This window comes from Ruditapes philippinarum, unplaced genomic scaffold (assembly GCF_026571515.1).
Source record: "Ruditapes philippinarum isolate M1 unplaced genomic scaffold, ASM2657151v2 ctg693_1_1_1_1, whole genome shotgun sequence".
In the NCBI taxonomy this organism is placed as follows: Eukaryota; Metazoa; Mollusca; class Bivalvia; order Venerida; family Veneridae; genus Ruditapes; species Ruditapes philippinarum.
Window position 1 is genome coordinate 314,804 of NW_026865227.1, and position 19,692 is coordinate 334,495.

Consider the following 19,692-nt stretch of genomic DNA (forward strand, 5'->3'; position numbering starts at 1 on the left):
TACACTACTGACAGAAGCAGAAGCTGGAAGTAGATAACCAAGTCCTCTATTAACAATGACTAAGCATTGATAATTTCATCTACTTATAAGGCATATGAAAAACATGCTCATTCTTGGGGATTATAGTTATTATCAATCTGATATTCAAGTTATCATCAACCCATGTGCATATAGACTGGATAGTGTTCAAACAACTCGAAAAGAAAATGGTTGAAAAATCTTTCTGTTTCTATGCATACTAGTAATAAGTGTTCCATCAGGGATAAACTTTCAGTGATTGTGAATACATGACTTATCAAAGTCACAATTTCATCCAGAGAGACTCATGAAATTCTCACAAAACAATAAGTAAAGTATGATTAGTTAAAACTAGAACTATCACTAAATGTGATTAATACCCCCACAAGACTGCTTTGGACATTAGGATGTAACAGAATACCTTGTAAAAGAATTGAAATAGAGTTATGTTTGTGGGCAATTAAAGATAGTAAGTTGTGGTTCTTGTATGTTGCATTTCCTTTCAATGTTGCTGACCATTGATGAAGTTTTATTGAATTACTCTATAATAAGTCCAGAAAGACAAGGAAAAAGATCAATAACTCTATAAATACTGCAGATTGAGTAATGGTTATTGTACACTGCACTTTCTCTCATTTCGCTTGACCATTGTATGAAGTTGTATTGAATTCCAACTACATGTACTAGTTTTCAAGTTATGCACTGGACAAAAGTAATTAAGGGCACTAACTGTAGGGTCATTCCTGCAAAGTTTTATTACTGTGCAGTCTTTGGTTTCGGAGGAGATTTGTTTAAAGAAATTTTTGACGACCCACGACAACTGATGGTGGGGGATCACAATAGTTCACCATGAGCACGTTGTGCTCAGGTGAGCTAAAAAGTAATGATCAAAGTATAAGTTTGTGGATGACCTCGGCAATGCCATGACTGTAACAATACCTCTATTTTTTAAAAAGAAAAAGTCGAGCTAAAAAGGGGCATAACAGCATCAAAAATAATTTATTGAAACTAAATCTGCCTTTTGATACTAACATGGCAAATATCAACTCACTTCATTTCCTTCATAAGTTGTCCTGCAGAAATCAATTGAACACCATAACTTATAACATGCTTTTCAGTAAAAAATGACATTACTTTTAGATTATTTCACAATAAAGTATAATTTCAAAAGTAGCCAGACCCTTATTTGAATGAGGATGAAAAGCCTATAAACAAACAGAAATTTTGTGGGAAATACATTTATTTCTCAGAAAAATGTGATAAATAAAAGAGTAGATAATTAATATTTGCAAATCATGAAGGAAATTAAACAAATTCAGGAAATATGACAGAATCACTTTCAAATCTGAACATTGAAAATTAATGATTCTACACAGAAAAAAAATCTGCTCTCTTTGGCTTGTATGATGGGCTATAGACCTCGGACATAATAAGGCGTCATATCTGAACTACTTTCAGTCACAGTAAAATAGCAGCCTCCATTTACCAACATTGTGGCAAAGTTATACATTGTATATGTTTTTCAATGCCATTCATGAAAATATTAAATCTGCTGTTCACTCTATGAAATATATTTGGATCTTGCATGCAAAAGAAACAAATACCCATTATATGATATGTTCCAAATTTCTTCATGCTTACAAAAATTATATATTTATGTAAATTAGTTCATTAACAAGCAAAACTGTAATTTCATTGTTCTGACGAACAATCTGTAGTGTTTTTGTTAAACAGCCATACTCCAAGACCGACAAGTTTTCTGTGGCATTATATTATCCAAAATTAACAATATTGGGAAATAATGGAAAACAAAAAATATTAACAAATACATGTATAAAATAAAACCAATGTATATTAATTTAATGTCCATTTATAGTTGAAACTGCGAAATTTAGCTATGTCAACGTCTGAAGGGATTCCAGTTCAATTAATCTTGTGTTCTCCCATAACTGAAGCTACAAATATCTGAAAATAAAATATATTTGTCATGTTGCAAGTAATTGTTTATCTGGCACTGAATATATTCAACATCATAAAGACAATGTGCTCCATACTTAACAATTTACCAGTAAAATCGAAGACATATTTCTTATATATATTATATATATATATATATATATCTTTATCATATCTTTGCATGAATTATCATAGTAAGCTTACACCACTATGTAAAATGCTAGTTTCTGGTCACAAGAAAATCAAAAGCAATGGATGGTGTGATATACAGACTTAATTAACTTTACAAATGCTGCTGAAAAACAAACAAGAATATTGTCAATTTCTTTCAATTAAATGATAGGCCAATATTGGTTTCAATTAATGCTGCTGTACAAGAATAGAACATCACTTCTAACTGCAAGCAGAACCATAGTGTATTCTGGTGTCAGGAAAATAATTATTATCGCTTATTTTTGTATCTCATGCTTTCTTTAGATGGATAACAGTAAAAATTTAAAGTGTACTATACCTAAATTGGTATTCTGTATGCTGAAGTTTCCTTTTGAATACAGAAATAACTCCTTCACATAGTAAGCTTCACTTCAATTAAGTTGTTCCAGAAATAATACATTGTTCTACTTGGTACTTCAGACAGCTTCATTTGAACAGAGTGGGCAACTTCTTACTGCAAAGTGGGAGCAAGGTTTAGTAAAACAATTAAACAGCATAAATTGTTCAAATACAAGAAACTAGAAGCAGGGCATAATCTGTTATTGTTTTTCAGAAAAATAATTGAAAATTTAACTTTTGAATGGATCATTTCACTATGAGCATACATTTCAATTTTTTAATTTTCTAGTGTAACATGTTTACAGTAATATATATTTTTTTGTATGACTACTAGTCCTACAATGAATTAATGTAATTCTGGAAAGGAAAATTTTAATTTTAAATACTTTGTCATGATTTTGAATTAGTAAAGGTCTGCAATGATATCAGTCAAACATTAGAAAGTAAAACCCTGATGTACAACAACATCGGTGCAAGTTGAAAATTTGGAAAAACCCTTAAACTATAATTCATTTATTAATCATTTTTCCACATAATCTAATAGTAAAACATGATGATATTTGTCACAAAATCCTAGGCTTCAGGCATATGCACCATGCAACAAGTGATTACAGTTAACATGTTTAAAAAGTTTGATGACTGTAATTAATTACTAAGGGATCAGTAATTACCACAAGATGACAAACCTTAGAACCTTATGATAAGGAAAGACCTTTAATGTACATGCAATCAACAACAGACCTAAATTTATTATTGAAAAAATGACAAACCTGTATGAACTTTTTTCTTCTCTGCAGCAGAAACCTCTTCCTTACAGATAATTGCAAAGAATCTATAAATAGGATCATGATGATCATCATCACGATGAAGACTTCATGGCTGAAACTTCATCACTTTTTGCTATAACAAACTACCAGTTTGAGCTATCTTGTCCTGTATACATGTATATAACTTGTCTGAACCTACTGTACCTTCACTGTTATCAAACAGTAACATGACTGAAGTCACCTAAAAAAAGCAAAACAAAATTTAATGTCTTATAATATATTAAAGATCATGCACAAGTAATCAGTATTAAACAAGCAAGTTATATCATTTTACCACAATTTTTTCTGCACATATGATATCTGCATTAAATATATATTAAATAATAACTTTTTAAAGGTCCATTAAGCCTTAGAAAAGATAACATTTTTATTTTTCAAACTTTCCTTTTACATATCTTGTTGCAGTTCTCAAATAGTTACATGTACTCATTGACCATGTACATGTAGATAAGTTATCTGGCAATTAGTATCATTAGATTAATTCAGTATTTTGTATGTAAGTCAAAATAATACTTTGCTCACATTTTGCTACCTTTACAACACATGACTGTTTGTTCAGTGTTACTCTTTTCAGTTGTTAAACATTTAAAATGCTCTAAATACATCATTAAAACATTATTGAACACATGTTTGACCTTTCTAAAGAATTACAAAATTATTTATCTCTGGCACATTATAATTTATGTGCTTTTAAGATTTTCAATATTTTTTACCAGAGATTCTTTTTCCTCTTATTCTATAGATTAATTACTAAGAACAGAAAATAATGTAAAATGTACTAGTTACACATTTAGTTACACACAACTTGACAGCAAATTATACATTTTTCAATATAATAAAATACAAAAAGAAAAACTGTTTCTCTCTGTAACCAAAGAGAAATCATTAAATATTGTAAACTTTCAGACTCATACTCTTATTACTACCTTTAGCTAAGGTTGTTATAATATATGTACTTTTCCAGTCAAAATGAGGTAAATATTTTTCAAGGAATTCTTCTTATAAATTAATATGCGAACACAAAACAAATAAATATTAACAATATGACAATAAGTTAAATTCAGTATTTGACCATGATGGTCAGTCATCTAAAGGTCAATGTCATATATGAATTACTTAAAGGGACTCCACTGAGGCTTTTGACATGACCAGAATGGAAATAATATTTCAAGATTGATAATTTGATATTCTATTTGATGTAGATCTTGGCAAAAAACCTATATGCAAAAATTTCAGATCATGCACTCGCTCTGTTTTCCCAGAATGATTACTTGAATAGTGTAAAATGTCCCAAAAATGAACAGTGCTTTTGATTCATACATGTATTGGGAAGGATAGAATTAGAATAGCACAAATATACAATTTTCAATGTATTTCTGAATATATTTCTTAATAGTATGTGCATATCATTCTGGACACAAGGAAAAAACAACAGCATTTATTGCAAAAAAAAGCTGGTATACTGCTTTTGTACAGGAAATACTTCCATGACAGTAGTGTTGTTCTTAAATTTGACTACTAAGTCAAATATGTGTTTCAAATTTTCCAGAGCTCAATAAAATAAATGTGGGTTTTTCTTATAAACAAACATTTAAAGAGAACTTACACTGAACAATACTATCATAGTATGTCTTGACCATGTCACATTAAAAACCTCACACAACAGTTTATTATATCACACACCTGAAATAAATGCATTTCTTATTTAACATTCATATGATTTTCATATCAACAATAAAGCATTCCCAACTTATAGTTATCTAAATCATTTGGCTTAATAGTCAAATCAGCTACATCATGTACATGTATATATACCAACTCAAAACAGGTCAATGCATCAAACTATTGGGACAAATCAGAAGCAAGTAAAATGTTGACCTTAACCATTCAGACAATATCATTCATGTTTATAATATACAATTAAATATTTTTCTTATATCAACAATTTTTTCATATTATTAGAAAATCACCTAATCATCATGTAAATAAAGTGTTATATGACACACAGTCTAAGTACTATCGTCCGTTTTTGTATGCACTAGCATAGAGCAGAATGGGGAACCACGCACTTGTTTGTGGGAGAACACTTCTGGATCAGGAATTACCTTCTAAAAAATCTAGTTGTAGAATCTTTCTTTAAATACAGGTAAATATGACTGAGTGACAGGGCTTGAGCAAAATAAATAAAATCCAGTTGTTTGCATGTGTGTTTGTCCTAAGTGGTCTCTTTATTCACTCATTTAAAGCTTAATACTAGGTAATTATGTACATAAAGAGAAACAAAAATTCTAAAAAAAAGTCCAAAATAGCAATATTGAAAATGCTGCAGACTCAGTTTGATTGAGCCAGTTTATGGATAGTACTGGAAAGTGCATGCTACTGTTCACACCCAATAGCACCAGGTTAAGCAGTATTCAACATTTAAACATGTAATGGTAAATTTTTTAAATTAGAAACATTAGCAGGTGTATTTTTATGGCAGTGATCATGGAACCTCCAATGTGACATGTTAGTGCCATTCCATGAAAAGTGGCGTATGATTCCCAAAGAATACAATGTGTGTTCCCTTAATGAAAAAAAGAATGGGGGAACTGAACAAAAAAGGACACTGTTCATCAAGATTCTGTGTATTTTTTTCTGCGTTTTTCAAAAACTTTGGTTTAGATTGTTTCAATAATTAGAGTAATTTAGACTATAAAAACTGAATTTGCAAAATATTTGAACTCAGTTAGTGTCAGTGTGAGAACTGAAGCCTAAAGAATAATCAGACACCTCCTCTAGGACAGACTTACTACATGTAAGGCCTTACTGTTTGCATGTAAACAAAGTAGTTTTTTGACTTCCATACAAAATACTAAATCACTTTAACTATACTGATTGCTAAAAAGCAACAGCTGAGGCAAAAGTTGGTTCAGATAATTGCCCATTGAGTAACTTTTTGGAAGTTATAACAGGCCACCAATAACAGGCTTTTGAGAAATAAATTAAAATCATTTCTGGGGCATAATGGGCCTTAAAGCCAGTATGTGCTAGGGGGGCGAGGACAGTAACTTTCATTTTCCAGTACTGTTTAGCCTCAAACAAACCGAACCTGCAACATTTTCAATTGTGTCATTTTGGGTGTTCTTAAGGGATTCTATTTTTCCTCTATGATATGCATTGTAAACATAAACAATAATTTTTGATTCACCAATCTGCCATTATATAATGTCATGCGACAAATACCATGGCCAATAGAAGTTAGAACAATAGAAAATAATATGTATGACAATCTGCTTGTAGAAACGAATATCTATGAGTAAATAAAATCAATATATTATCATACTTATCTATTACATCAATCTATTATCTAGTTTATTTATTAAAACTCTGAAAGTTATATTAAATATCATAATATATTATTGATACAAATGAGAATCCAGATTAATTTAAATAATTTATATATAAATATATATACTGTTAGTTCTGTTAAACCTTTATCTGTTATCTATTAAATATAAAGGATATACCAAACAAATTCCTAAAATACCCAAACCATAAATATTTTTCAGTCCAAATGTATTTTAAAATTTTTGTTAATTTTAGGTGGGGCGAATCGTCACTAAATTCGGCCGAATCGTCACTGTGGCGAATCGTTACCCTGTTACCGACAATTTTTATTTATAAACAAATTAATCTTCAAAAATTAATCTCACGGGTGGTTCAGTTTCATAAAGTCTTTCTTATTTAATCGAGGTAAACTGTCAAAATTACTCAAGAACTTACAATTTCTTCAATTATCCTGGATGTCTGTATCAAATAACGAAAGTCGAATCAAGCTGTGGAAGAAGCATGGCTGACCTCAGTGACCTGTCACGTGATTCAATCGCGCATTGATATTTTTTCTGTACACAGCACAAAATTACTGTAATTTTCGTTATCATAATACATTTCAAAATGTATGATAACCCTCCTGTAATGAATGAAGGTACGGATTTTCTAACTTGTTACCGACAATATGGAACTATTTACTACGTGCATGTATACATATTTCAGCCGAAATTCGGTTCGCAGTAAGCCTGAGATGTAGCTTATAACTTTGGCTCGCTTTGCGCAAGCGCAGCGACCCAAAAACAGCTGCACAACCTTAACCAGTCTATGCATAATTTTTAAAGTGATTTTTACAAAAGATTTGTTTTGTTTTTTTTTTGTTATGATTTCTTTTTTTGGCACCTAAGATTTATCAGTATTTCAGTTGTAAATTCTAGCAAATGGAATCTTAATATGCATTAGCAAAAACACTTCAATGAAGAGACCACTAACTTTAATCAGTCTATACATTATTTTTAAAGTGTTTTTTATTGTTTAAAAAGATTTGAGGTTGTTTTTTTTTTAATTATCACGATTATGGATTTCTTTTTTGGCACGTAAGATTTATATTGTATTTCATTTTGTATTTTGTATTCTAGCTTAGCATTAGCCAAAGCTCTTCAATCCCAGACACCACCCACCCACCCATCCACACCCCCAGTGACTTTTCAATGTTCAAACCCTGAGTAAAAGGCCTGCATAAAAAAATTGGCTGTGGCGACCGTGTGTCAGATGATACTCAGATCCTTACTAAAAGCCTGGCACTTTGATTTGGACATAAATACCCTCCCATTTTGGCACAAAAACAAAACCTCTGTATTGACCGGGCAGTGTTGGGACATATACAAAAGGTTAATATTCTGCTCATTACCTATGCCTCCCACGGCCCCAACTTCCACAAGGGTAAGGGGGCTGAAGTCACAGTTGACCGTAGTTCATTACAAACTTAAATATACTCTTTAAAGCATGTTCTTGCAACATTTTTTATACACTTCCAAACATGAATATTTTGAAAAAGCAATGGACGATGAATGCCCAATTAATGACCATCTTGAAACACAGAAATAAAATTTGTACAATTGACCTTGATAATGAATAAATTATATGAATATTTTGGAATCTATTACAACAAGAATGTCAATCTCACTATAAATTAATTTATAGAAAAAAAAATTAAAAAGATAAAAAAATAAAAAATACCCCCCCCCCCCACCATCTTAAAATGGTGATTATAGTCAATAAATATTGGCTAGAGTTATGGCCCTTGACAAATATAAAACAGGTTTTTTCATTGAAGAATGAAAAAGTTGTGTTCAGCAAAATTTATTGCTTATAATGCAAAAATTTCAACCAGTAACAGCGAAGCTAACAATCCTTCTCCACATCTCCTCAATAGTATAATTTACAAATTAGTAAGTCTAAAAAAAGCTGTGTCTGGCTGTCAATATTAACAGTGAGTATCTTGCCAATGTTCATATCATCAGCTGCCAGAATGACTGCGTATAGTTGATGATATATTAAAAACTAATTGCATCAGAATTTGCCCGGAATAATTGTGGGCGAGAGATAACAATAAGGCCTTATATGAAATATTGTTTGTTTCTTTCATATACATGTCTTATTAGTTTATCAGAAGTTACTTTAGTTTGAATGTGTAAGAAGCTTAATTAGCTTATAAAAACACTCTCAAATCCATTTCTGGAACCAACCAGTACTGAGCAATGACTGTAAAAAAATCCTGACTTAAGGAAACAATGGCTTGGCCCTGACAGGGCTTGAACCCTCGCAGGTAACAGAATTATTTAGATTTTTCAAAATATGTACTGACTGAAAAACAAACAGAGCACACTGTAATCAGCAACCTATCTGATCTTGGTCTGCACTGGTCACATGGGTTAGAATAAGTTGCAACTTAAGACGGCCACAGGTAAATCCAAGATGCAAACTCCAAAGTGATTAATATCAGTTTCATTATCAGTCATAATATTAAATTAAGAACATAATCTAAACTAATTATAATGCTACAAATGGTAGACTCAATGAATGAAACAAAATAAAATCAGTCCATAAATGCTACCAAATATGTACAATATTAAGAATTCTAGAATCAACAAACTTTTCATTTAATAAGTCTATTTTCATACAAAATATAACAACTGGTGGTTTACCAAATTAGAGTTACTATGTTTAGTAATCTGACATTTCAGGTCTAAAAGACCGAATCAGACACCCTAATTATATATCTTATTACAGTGCTTTCAATGTTTTGATGGCATTGGCAAGTCATGCAGGTTCAGAAAATTAACTTTTACAGCCTGAATGTCAGAGTCATCAATCTGCTTCAGGATATAATTTAACATTAACATCATAAGAAAATATTAGGTACGATAGGAAAATCTAAATAAAACTTACTTGTTTTAAACATGAATATAAATAAAATTTCCAAATTTGAAAAAATAAAGAAAATACTGATCTAATAAAAGCTAAGAAAATTCTGTCCCTATTACAACATCTGAATTATCATCGTTTATATTCCAAATAAAGATATCAACCCAGTTTGACATTTCACACACCAACACATACCTGGCTCCAATTAAAGGTAGTTCTTCATATATATAGAAGACAATTTTGCTTAGCATTAAAAAATAACTTGAAACACAAAATTGTTATCACCTTTTCTTGGTTCGTGTATTTTATAGTATAATCATGCCCTACTGTCCTTAGGATGATAATTTGGTCTTAACGGTACATGGGAAAGTCCAAAGACGGGTTATCTGGATTATTATCTGATATCGTAAAAGTAAACACTTACATATACTATATAGCATAATTCTTACAATATTGTTTGTGTATTACCGTTAGATCGTAGTTATTGTAACTTTTAATGTTTTGTACTGATAGGTTCGAACCCCACGTAGTGCCATTTTATAACCACAGTTTTTACTTCTTGCTCTGTTTTTTATCATTATTATTTATCAAGTTTTCCTTTTCCTTTCTGTTTTTTTTTCTTATATATATTTTATAGTATATATATAATTTATATTTTTATTTCTATTCTATTTTCTTTTTGTATTTTTTTATCGCAGTGTAATAAAATATTTGATCTCGTATTCATGTATGTATATGAAAAAAGGGTCAACATTGTTTTCTGAACAATTGACTCAGTTCTGAGGTAAAAAAAAAATGTGTCGTACCAGTAGTCGAACTTCTGCCTGTACGGGTAGAATACATTTGTAACCGACACGGTTGCTCTACCTACTGCGTTAACAAGACATATGATAACATGTAGTTTTATTTGTGGCATTGATCTGCCTTACCTATTTTTCGCATTGTTATTGGTTTTTGTTATGTAAACAAAGGCTCAAGTTATCATCATAGGACAGTATATTACTGAAGTTTAAATGGTAAAAATTGTTTGTACCCCGGAAAAGATTGGAAATACCCAGATTTGCCAAATTCCGGATAATATCTATTGTTCATTGTTGTGTTAAGATTTCAATATTTATCAAAACAAACTTGAGCATCAGTCATAGCACTAATCACTCCTACTGCTGGCAATCAAAACATTTTTAATGAAAACAAATGAGAGCTTGAATATAATCAATTCCATTAGATATTTATTCAAAGGTGGTCTCCTACAAAAATTTGACTGTATTTTATATAAGACAAACAAAATTAAAATTAACTGTAATAACTATAACATTAAAACAATATTATATTAAAAAATAATATAATAACAAAATATCTAAAATATTAAATAAAATATAAAAATTTAAACTGACATTACTTTAATTATTAACTTAAGATTACCTCAACCACTTTCTATTAAAGAATCTGGACAAATGAACAATTATTTTTTAATATGAACATCATTTGATAAAACAGGCTTTGTAATGCCACACTTTTTCTATGTATTAAGACCTTCGGGTATATAAACAAACTGATTTTTACTAACCATTTTTAAATGTATTATGAAACTACCAATACATGTATTACAAAACTATCAATCAAAAATTTATTACAAACTTATTAATCAATTAATTTATAACGAAACTGATATCAATCAAAAATTTATTACAAAACAATTATTCAATCAATTTATTACGAAACTATCGATCAATAAATTTATTACCAAACTATTGGATGTATTAAGAAACTATATATTGATCAATAAATGTAAATTGCAAAACTATCAAACAATACATGGATTACAATACAACAAATGTTCTTGTTTCATAATGTTCACTGCCCAGTCACTTTGGATGACCACCTTTAAAAAGTACGTGATTTTGTAATTGTATCAAGCATTTGATAAAATATAAGAGATCAATACGTGAACAAAGGAATGATGAGGAGATACAAGATAGCGATGACAAATCACAACATACTAAGTGCTTCGATAACAGCTAATGTACCATAGATGTACAATTTTTTCCCATCTTGATTCTCTGATCTATATATAAATCAATATGAATATAATGTAGTTGATCAGTTGATTGGTTTTAAGTAAAACAAACATTTGTTGAAGCCTTTACTATGGTCAATAATGGCCATCACTCTGTAACTTATACTTGTGGAGGAATAAAATCATCAAAATTGTTTTTCCTTGCATAACATAAATCTTTAATTAACCTTCAGAATTTTTGTTTATGGATTTGTCCTGCTCCTATTTTGTAAACTGTCAATCATTAACTTTGGGGGTATCAAGGTAAAAATTAAATGGTATAGAGCCTGTTCAGACTGGCACTGAAATGGCAGGCTGGTCTGGGCCAGCTGTCAAGCATACAGTCACACTTTCTTATAAAAATGAAACCTCTAAGTCAATAAGGTTTCTTACTTCACAACTTCACAAGTCAATGACCTTATTCATCAGCAACCTAAACTTCTTGGTTAATCAACAACCTGAGTAGAACCATCGACGTTCATAAGCTAGCTGGGTAGCCTATTCATACGAAAGAATCCCTCGCAGCATTAGAAACCATCAGCAGTTAAGGGCAAATGGTTTGAAATAAATAATCTTAACAACTCAACCCCTTAATCATTATCTATAAGAACTGTCTGCATACCCTATTATGGTTTTTAGAAATATTCTCACTCCTGACTAACTAAAAGTATTTTGTATACCAATTTTTATTTTTACATGGCTTGTTTTCTTTTCTTCTACATAACATTTGATAGTTTATATAATTATATGCCACATGTTTGTTACATTGATTTTTATTGGACAATAGTGATGATTATATCATTTATATATATATTATATAAACACCTGCTGCAAGATTAAAACTTTATCTTAGTCAAACAAAGGAATAAAAAAGGAGTGTGCAGTGTCATATATTCAATTTTAATACCTAAGACAGGACTGAGGTTATATAGGAGTGTGTCAAGGATCTTGGGTTTAGGGGTGATATATTAACTATAGTAATACTGCTATGCATGATGGAATCAGCATTTTAAAAGGACACAAGACATTAGTAAAATATGTTCTGTGTAAGTAATGTAATCAAAATAAATATGCTATTACAGAAAAGGCAAAATAATACTATGTATAATTAGGCTTTAATTAAGGGGCCACAACTCAGTAATACATAGTATAATTAGGCTTTAATTAAGGGGCCACAACTCAGAAATACAAAGTGTTAATGCTGTTTCGCAAAGCACTGCAGTAGCATATATTTAGTAATTAAACACCCTTAAACTTTTATAGAACGGAAAGAAAAAAGTTATAAAAGTCAAAAAGTTAGTAAGTGAGTGCAATATGTATTTACAAATACAGTTACATTTTATGAAACCAAAACTCTTATCAGTGCAAGATAACACAAAATTCTATAGACAAAAATTTAACAAATCAGTCAACCATTGCCTATATTTTTCAGCATTTTGTTTATGGTGTTTGGTCCCATTCGGAGAGAAAATTAAATTGAAATAAATAGAGGAAGAAATAACAAGAGCTGTCAATGCAAAATTTGCACAAAGTTTTTCACAAAGGGCAATAATTCAGTCAAACTCTATTCAAGAGTAACAGGTCTTAGGCTGTGACCTCTGAGACATGCTTTAAGTCCAAAATTAGATTCTGAACTGTTTTTGGGGAGATATTGTGAATTTGCTCATACATAGCACAGTATCTTAGCTTTTAATACAATTTGTTGGGACAACTGTTTACATTAATTTTCATGTTCAAATGAAAAGGCCGTTGTTCCAATGACCTACTTCAAAAAATTTCATTACATTGTTGTTGACACATGAATACTTGGTGACTAATTTGTATGAATATTTGTAACTAAGTCTATGGAAATAAAAATAACTTGCCAGAAATTGAAGAATTTTGTTGTGTGCAGGACTGCAGGATAATGACAAACCAGTACCCGAGCAACAAAATGTTGCAGTAAATAGAGAGAATGAAAATTATATCAATATATAATGTCATACTTTCTATTAAATACCTCAAGTTTAATATCAGATGGAAGATGACACAGTCAGATTTTTGGTGAACCGATACTCTTCTACCTATGAAATGAGCCTTATACTAATATACTCCTTGTTTACAAAACAAGGTGTAGCCGCGACGGCATATTTATTTATCATGTATGTCTGTGATATGGGGATGATAAATAAATATGCCATTGCGGCTACATCCTGTCCTCTTAGACTAAATAGGAGTAATGTGTAAGTAATTTAATGTTCGTTACGCCATTTCAAAACCCCTATGTAAATATTTCATATTGTAATATATACATGTAACCTTTATGGAAAGAGTATCCTATACATGTATACACTTAATCCTGATTTACACCACCAGTTCTAATCCAGGATAAAGACAAAAACTATAAATAATACCTGTACTAAGTACTGTTGATACAGGTGAGATACTCAGATATTAATGATCACCAGTGCTAAGAATTAATACATGATGAAAATGTGTGATTCATTTTAAAAACAATCTAGTATCATTCCGCAAGCTCCTCAACATGTTTTTCTAATACAGAACATGGAAAGAATAATCATGTTCTATGTCATTATGAATGAAGCTTTGGATCAAACAATTTGTCACTGTCAACTGTTAAATCTATGATTTAATACATGTATATGATAGGTTTTGTACTATAATGATAACTAATTAGCATATCAAATAAAAAAGTAACTTACTTGCAGGGAATTCCCCAGGATTTTTTTTAAGCGCTACATTTTTTTAATAAGACGGGGGTGGGTGCGGGAGGGGGTCTTGACCCCCATACCGCGTGTCGAAAATTTTTGCCATTTAAGGTGTCAAGATACTGCTGTGGGCTGTTTTAAAACAAATAATGAAAGCTTTTCGCTTGATAAACATTTTCTTAATTTTTATTATTTACTTTGTCCATTTCCAACAATTCAAATAAATAAACAATTATATATAAACACAAGTTCACAACATGTGATCACATTTATATGTATGTGTGTGTCCCATTTAAATGAGTATATTTCAGTTGTTTTTTCTTCATTAACATCATTAAAAGTGGGCCTGTCTTCTAGGTTTGTTGTCCTTCCATGCCTTGACTGCCTTCTCAAAGTTGAAAGATTCTAATGGGGGTCCTTAAAGGGAGACGGCAAGAAGATAGTTTAGAACTTTAACAGAGAGACAATTCCTGTTTTCAGTCTTAACTCTCTTCAGGCAGCTGAATCCTCGCTCAAAATCTGAAATTAATAAATGAAAGTAATCATTTATGTTAACCTCATGTCTTTTATTTATATTGTTTGTTTGATGTGAATATTTGAAAATTTAAAACTTCCAGCCTGTTTAAACTTAACTAAGTAAAAAAAATTATATTTGAAATGTTGAAAAACTTCTAGCAAAGTGTTACACATCTGCAACTGTCATTGGAATTTCATTAATGTTCAAGAATGAATGAATTTAATAATGCTTACCTGCAGTAGTGGTTGGTAGGAGGAGACCCACAGCAGCAATTCTGTAAAGAGCTGGATGACTGGTAGAAAGGTTGCCAGTAATCCAGGTCATGGTCTGGTCAGCTGACTGATCAGTCCCCTCTAGACTGGCACGTACCTGGTGCCAGTGGCTGCGGCACTGCTCCATATCTACACCAAAGTGCCTGGCCAGCTCCTGTATGTCCTGACAAACCAATGCTAAGGGGTAGGACAGTAGATTGCACTTCACAAAGCTGTCCATGAACAGGCTCGATTAAAGATGGCCTGCAAAGTTAATATTTTTTTTCATTTTGGGGATTCACTGAACAGAAACAGATTACAAGATATTTTTAATTAAAAAAAAATGACCAATTGGCTGTCACTAAGTGGGATCGTTGATGTAAAGTTTTTGTTGTTGTTTTCACTCATTTGCAAGTTGATAATGAACAGTCGTAAATGTTTTCAATGTTAAAGTAGCCATCAACCAAATTTATTTCTGAATATCTATGCAGTTTAATCCAAGAGTAAAAAAAGCAAAAAAAAGCAAAATGATCCCGAGACAGTTTCAACGACATTGCTCACAAAAAAAACTCTTAAAATTGATAGTGAACTAGGCTTCCCTTATTCATGTTAGACATATTATTTTTTGAAATCTTAATACTACAGTACTGCTGAGACGTAACGATCATAAGAAAGTGAAAGATGAAATTGAACATTACACTTATATCAAGACAATTAACCTATTCATCCCTAAATATCAAACTGTTATAATCACATGTCAGTTAATGCCAATTATATTATCAAAGCAATAAAAGTTATTACACCTACCTGAAACATGTAAATATCACACATGCCGCGATTAAATTGCACCCATCTCAATACACGGTAATTGACAACACATGAAAGTGCACCAACAGTCGTCTGCAGACATCGATGACAGGTGTCTGTGACGTCACACAGTCTAAAGGCAATCAGTGTATCGGGTTGTGTATACGCCTCGGGTAATTATCTACACAGGACATGTATACTGGCTTGTTTATTTGGCTAATTGGGGTTAACTTATAGACACAAAAGAAAGGGATATCGGTCATTTTTTAAGGCGCTATGATAATTTTAAGCGCATCGGGATTTCTTGTTCTGAAATTTTAGCGCATCGGTACCGATGCGCTAAAAGCGCCTAGGGAATTCCCTGACTTGAACAGAACGTCACAGTGAGTGTTCAGTAATTTTAGGAACATCTGTTTACATTTTCTAATTGGAGTCTGGCTGCAACAATATGTGGCCCGTTCTTCGAACATTACTAATTGGACAAGCCGGGAACAAGTTCTTATACTAACGAATACACTTACGAATACGAACTTGGTTATCGTTGTCATCAGAAATGCAGTTTGAAAACTATATAACATAATCGATGACAAATTGATATCCATTTTTGCTTTTATATGCGGAAGGTAGGAGGAAAAGAAAACACACACGAAAATAAAAAATACTACAAAATGTCGACAGAGAAGTTTTACAGGGAGGTAACTCTGAGCGTCTGCATTATCTTCAACAACAACAACAACAACAACAACAACAAGTAAATTGTAAACGACTCCTCTTGAAAGGAACTTTATACGGTGAGGTACATGTACTTTGTACAAGGAATATCCAAATATTACAAATAATGAGTATTGACATATTTTGCTATATATTTTATATACTGGCTGTATTCACACACACGCTTTTTTACTATTTCTTAGAGAAATCGTGTCAACAATGCAATTTGGACCAAAATTGAATAGAACTTAACAGTTTTAATGGACCATTGACTTATGTTTTTAACTTTTGATTGGTTATTTAAAAGGCATTCCTGGTACTTATGACGTAAAAACAAACATGGTTGCCAATCAAATGAGGTTCTTTTTGATGTTTAGTTAATATTTCTTTTAGATAATGATTATTTTTATCTAATAATGGTAACTTCTTCACCCAGTAATAATTTCATTCATTATTTGATTGTCAGCAAAATTATTATAGTGCTTACATTCCCTGTAGATTACAAGTACTGCAAGGAAACAAACTTATGATTTCCGGATGAAATGAAACAAGTAGTTTTACCTTATTGATACTTTAAGAAAAAATGCTACAAATGTATTCATTCAGTCATTGAAAATTCCCACACAATCATACAGAAGAATTTAGGGATAATATTAATACAAAATGTGAAATATGATATTACCAAAATAGAAAAAACAGAATCCCAAAACGGCAAAATTGAAAATGCTGCAGGCTGGGTTTGACTGAGCCTGTTCATGGCCTGTACTGGCTGGTAAGCCATGCTACGTACTGGATTCGTCTGGCAGCATAGAAATGATAACCGGGGCCCTACTGCTCCTTCTCACTTCATTTAAAACACATTCCTGGGATGTAGCCATGCAGGACTTAGTTAAATTAACTTAAATGTTTGATATATTTCAAACTGTTAAATGATAAAATCCCTGCTTAAATTAAGGCCCTTTTTATGTCCATTTTGCCACCAAACTTAAACCATCCACTGGGAAGTGGGAGGAAAAGTAAGGGAAGGGATGCAGTTGATTGGTGCATCATCCTGCAACTAATTTTGTTGAATACTTTCATGTAGGAAGCAATAAGTTTACTCAGGGGATAAATTTCAACTTAAGCATGTCTTTAAAGATGTGAGAGTTTAAGTCTTTAATAACTTTAATATATAAAGTAGACAAATAATATTGATAAATTAGTTTTGATATACGTGGACTGTATGGTAGAGACTTCTATTTGCAACTTGCCTTATTACATGTCCCTCCCCTCCTTTTGCTGCCTTTGTGTCTTTTCCCAATTTTTGGTTTGGTGACTTCTGGGTGCCCCACTGGTGTGACAGGATTGTGTAGGGGGTTGCGTTCTGTGAATGTGACATTGCCTTGATCTTTATTCTATTTTTTTTTTATCAAAGACCTCACATTTTTAACTTAAATCTTAAATTTATCTTTTATGTTTCTTCTAGCTTAACATGGATGTTAAATCAAGCAGTCACACAACTGATTCAAGACAATCAAGTCTTAAAACAAATGAAGTCAGTGATTTTGGTAGTACCAATGAAGATGTTAAAAGAAATACATCAGATAACATGGGAGACCAGGAGCTAGAACTATTAATGCTTACTTGCAAACGGCCTGAAGCAAAGGGAGATGTCAACTTATTTGAAGATATGTACCAAAGTTGGAAAAATCAGGAAAAACAGTCAGCAGAAGCAGAAAAGATATTACATCAAAAGTTAAAAATTTGTGAAAAGGAGAAAGACATTGCTGTAAGAAAGGTGAAAGATTTAGAAAAGAATGTACAACTTCTGCAAACAGCTGTTGAAAGTCTGCATAATGATTTAGACATTGTGGACAAATTTGGCAAAGAAAACATGGAATTGAAAAAAGAAATCAAGGAGCATGAGGAAACTATTTGCAAACAAAGAGAAATGTTTGAATCCAAATGTGATGAACTAGTAAAGAAAAACAAAGAAGTCTCAAGTAAATATCAGAAAGAAATATTTGATCTAAGGGAAGAAATGGAAAGGAAAATCAATGCTAAAGCTAAAGATATGGATGACTTAAAAACAGAAAAAGATCAAGAGCTAGAAAAACTGGGTAAGGAGATGCTGTTAGAGAAAGAGAAGTTGAAGATGGAGTATGAAAACAAGCTGGTCAAATTACAAAGGCACAAAGCTACATTTTCCTTAAACCAGCAACAATCTTCATCAGCTAATCATGAAATCTTTAGACAAAAACTACAACATTTAAAGAAGGAACATGAAACTGAAGTGATTACATACAAGGAACAAATTAGGCATTTACAAGAGCAGCTTAATGCCAGTGTATCCACACAGAAAGGTGCTGTATCGAACAGACAATCTTTCACAACACAACCGCTTTTCAAAAAATCTAGAAAGTTTTGAAGATTTATCTAAACCAAGGGGAAAGTTACATAACCAGCAAGTGACCTAATGACACCATTTCTTTTGTTCAAGAGTATCCAATATGATTATTGGCACTACGAAAGCAGACATTTAGTATTCCGACATCATCTATTTTGTTAAATTATGGGTTTAAAATTTTGTACAAAAAATATTCTCAAAATCAAAACTCAACTCTGTTTATTGTTGTTACGTAATAAAAGAAAGATAAAAAACTTTGTTTTTAAATCATTTAACAGTAAGGTTCATTCAAAACAACTTATCATTAAGAGCCTGAGGGCCTATATTTCTCAGTTCAAGGAGTAATGCTAAAGTTCCCTTGAGATAAAATAAAGTTTTCATAGTAATAATAATGATAAGCCATATATTTTTCTGTCTTCTATGTGGCTAAGACTTAAATATGTCCTTCATGTATTTCCACCAAACTTATGCATTAAAATTTACTGTAGACAGGAATCTTGATTCAAAAATTGTCATCAGGAAGTCACTGAACTCTATGACTTGACAATAACCTGTTGGTGGTTCAGCCATCTTTTTGTTGTTATCAAACATCCTCAGTCAGTGCTGACTAACTTTTCACTTACTCATGGGAAATATGGAAAAGTATAAACTAACATAAACTCAGTT

The 19,692-nt window shown here is 31.5% G+C and overlaps 3 protein-coding genes and 1 long non-coding RNA gene across 5 annotated transcripts in view; 1 reads left to right on the plus strand and 3 right to left on the minus strand.

The window, feature by feature from the left end:
• LOC132728279 (calcium/calmodulin-dependent protein kinase kinase 1-like) overlaps nucleotides 1-16,362 on the minus strand; it is a 130,813-nt gene extending 114,451 nt beyond the window's left edge. Inside the window, exon 1 of the mRNA XM_060713896.1 lies at nucleotides 16,296-16,362. The gene's annotated coding sequence lies outside the window, so the exon portion shown is untranslated. The remainder of the gene's footprint in view (nucleotides 1-16,295) is intronic.
• On the minus strand, nucleotides 1,097-7,396 carry LOC132728283 (uncharacterized). Its single transcript, XR_009625462.1, has 5 exons — nucleotides 7,119-7,396; nucleotides 4,960-5,036; nucleotides 3,297-3,534; nucleotides 2,486-2,641; nucleotides 1,097-1,983 (listed from the first exon to the last, which is right to left on the minus strand). It is a non-coding gene; the product is annotated as an uncharacterized LOC132728283 (long non-coding RNA).
• On the minus strand, nucleotides 14,525-16,286 carry LOC132728281 (uncharacterized). 2 transcript variants are annotated; one of them, XM_060713904.1, is made up of 3 exons: nucleotides 15,930-16,286; nucleotides 15,105-15,386; nucleotides 14,525-14,873 (listed from the first exon to the last, which is right to left on the minus strand). In XM_060713904.1, the coding sequence occupies exons 2-3, from the start codon at nucleotides 15,361-15,363 to the stop codon at nucleotides 14,773-14,775; spliced, it is 360 nt and encodes a 119-aa protein (XP_060569887.1). In that variant the 5' UTR covers nucleotides 15,364-15,386; nucleotides 15,930-16,286; the 3' UTR covers nucleotides 14,525-14,772. The 2 variants fall into 2 exon arrangements, with proteins under 2 accessions (XP_060569887.1, XP_060569888.1); XM_060713905.1 differs by lacking the exon at nucleotides 15,930-16,286 and having other exon boundaries at nucleotides 15,105-15,607.
• A 231-nt stretch (nucleotides 16,363-16,593) lies between the features above and the next one.
• Nucleotides 16,594-19,198, plus strand: LOC132728280 (immunoglobulin G-binding protein H-like). The gene is made up of 2 exons (XM_060713903.1): nucleotides 16,594-16,725; nucleotides 18,106-19,198. Exon 2 carries the CDS (start codon nucleotides 18,112-18,114, stop codon nucleotides 19,045-19,047), a length of 936 nt encoding a protein of 311 aa, XP_060569886.1. The 5' UTR covers nucleotides 16,594-16,725; nucleotides 18,106-18,111; the 3' UTR covers nucleotides 19,048-19,198.
• Nucleotides 19,199-19,692: the final 494 nt, after the last annotated feature.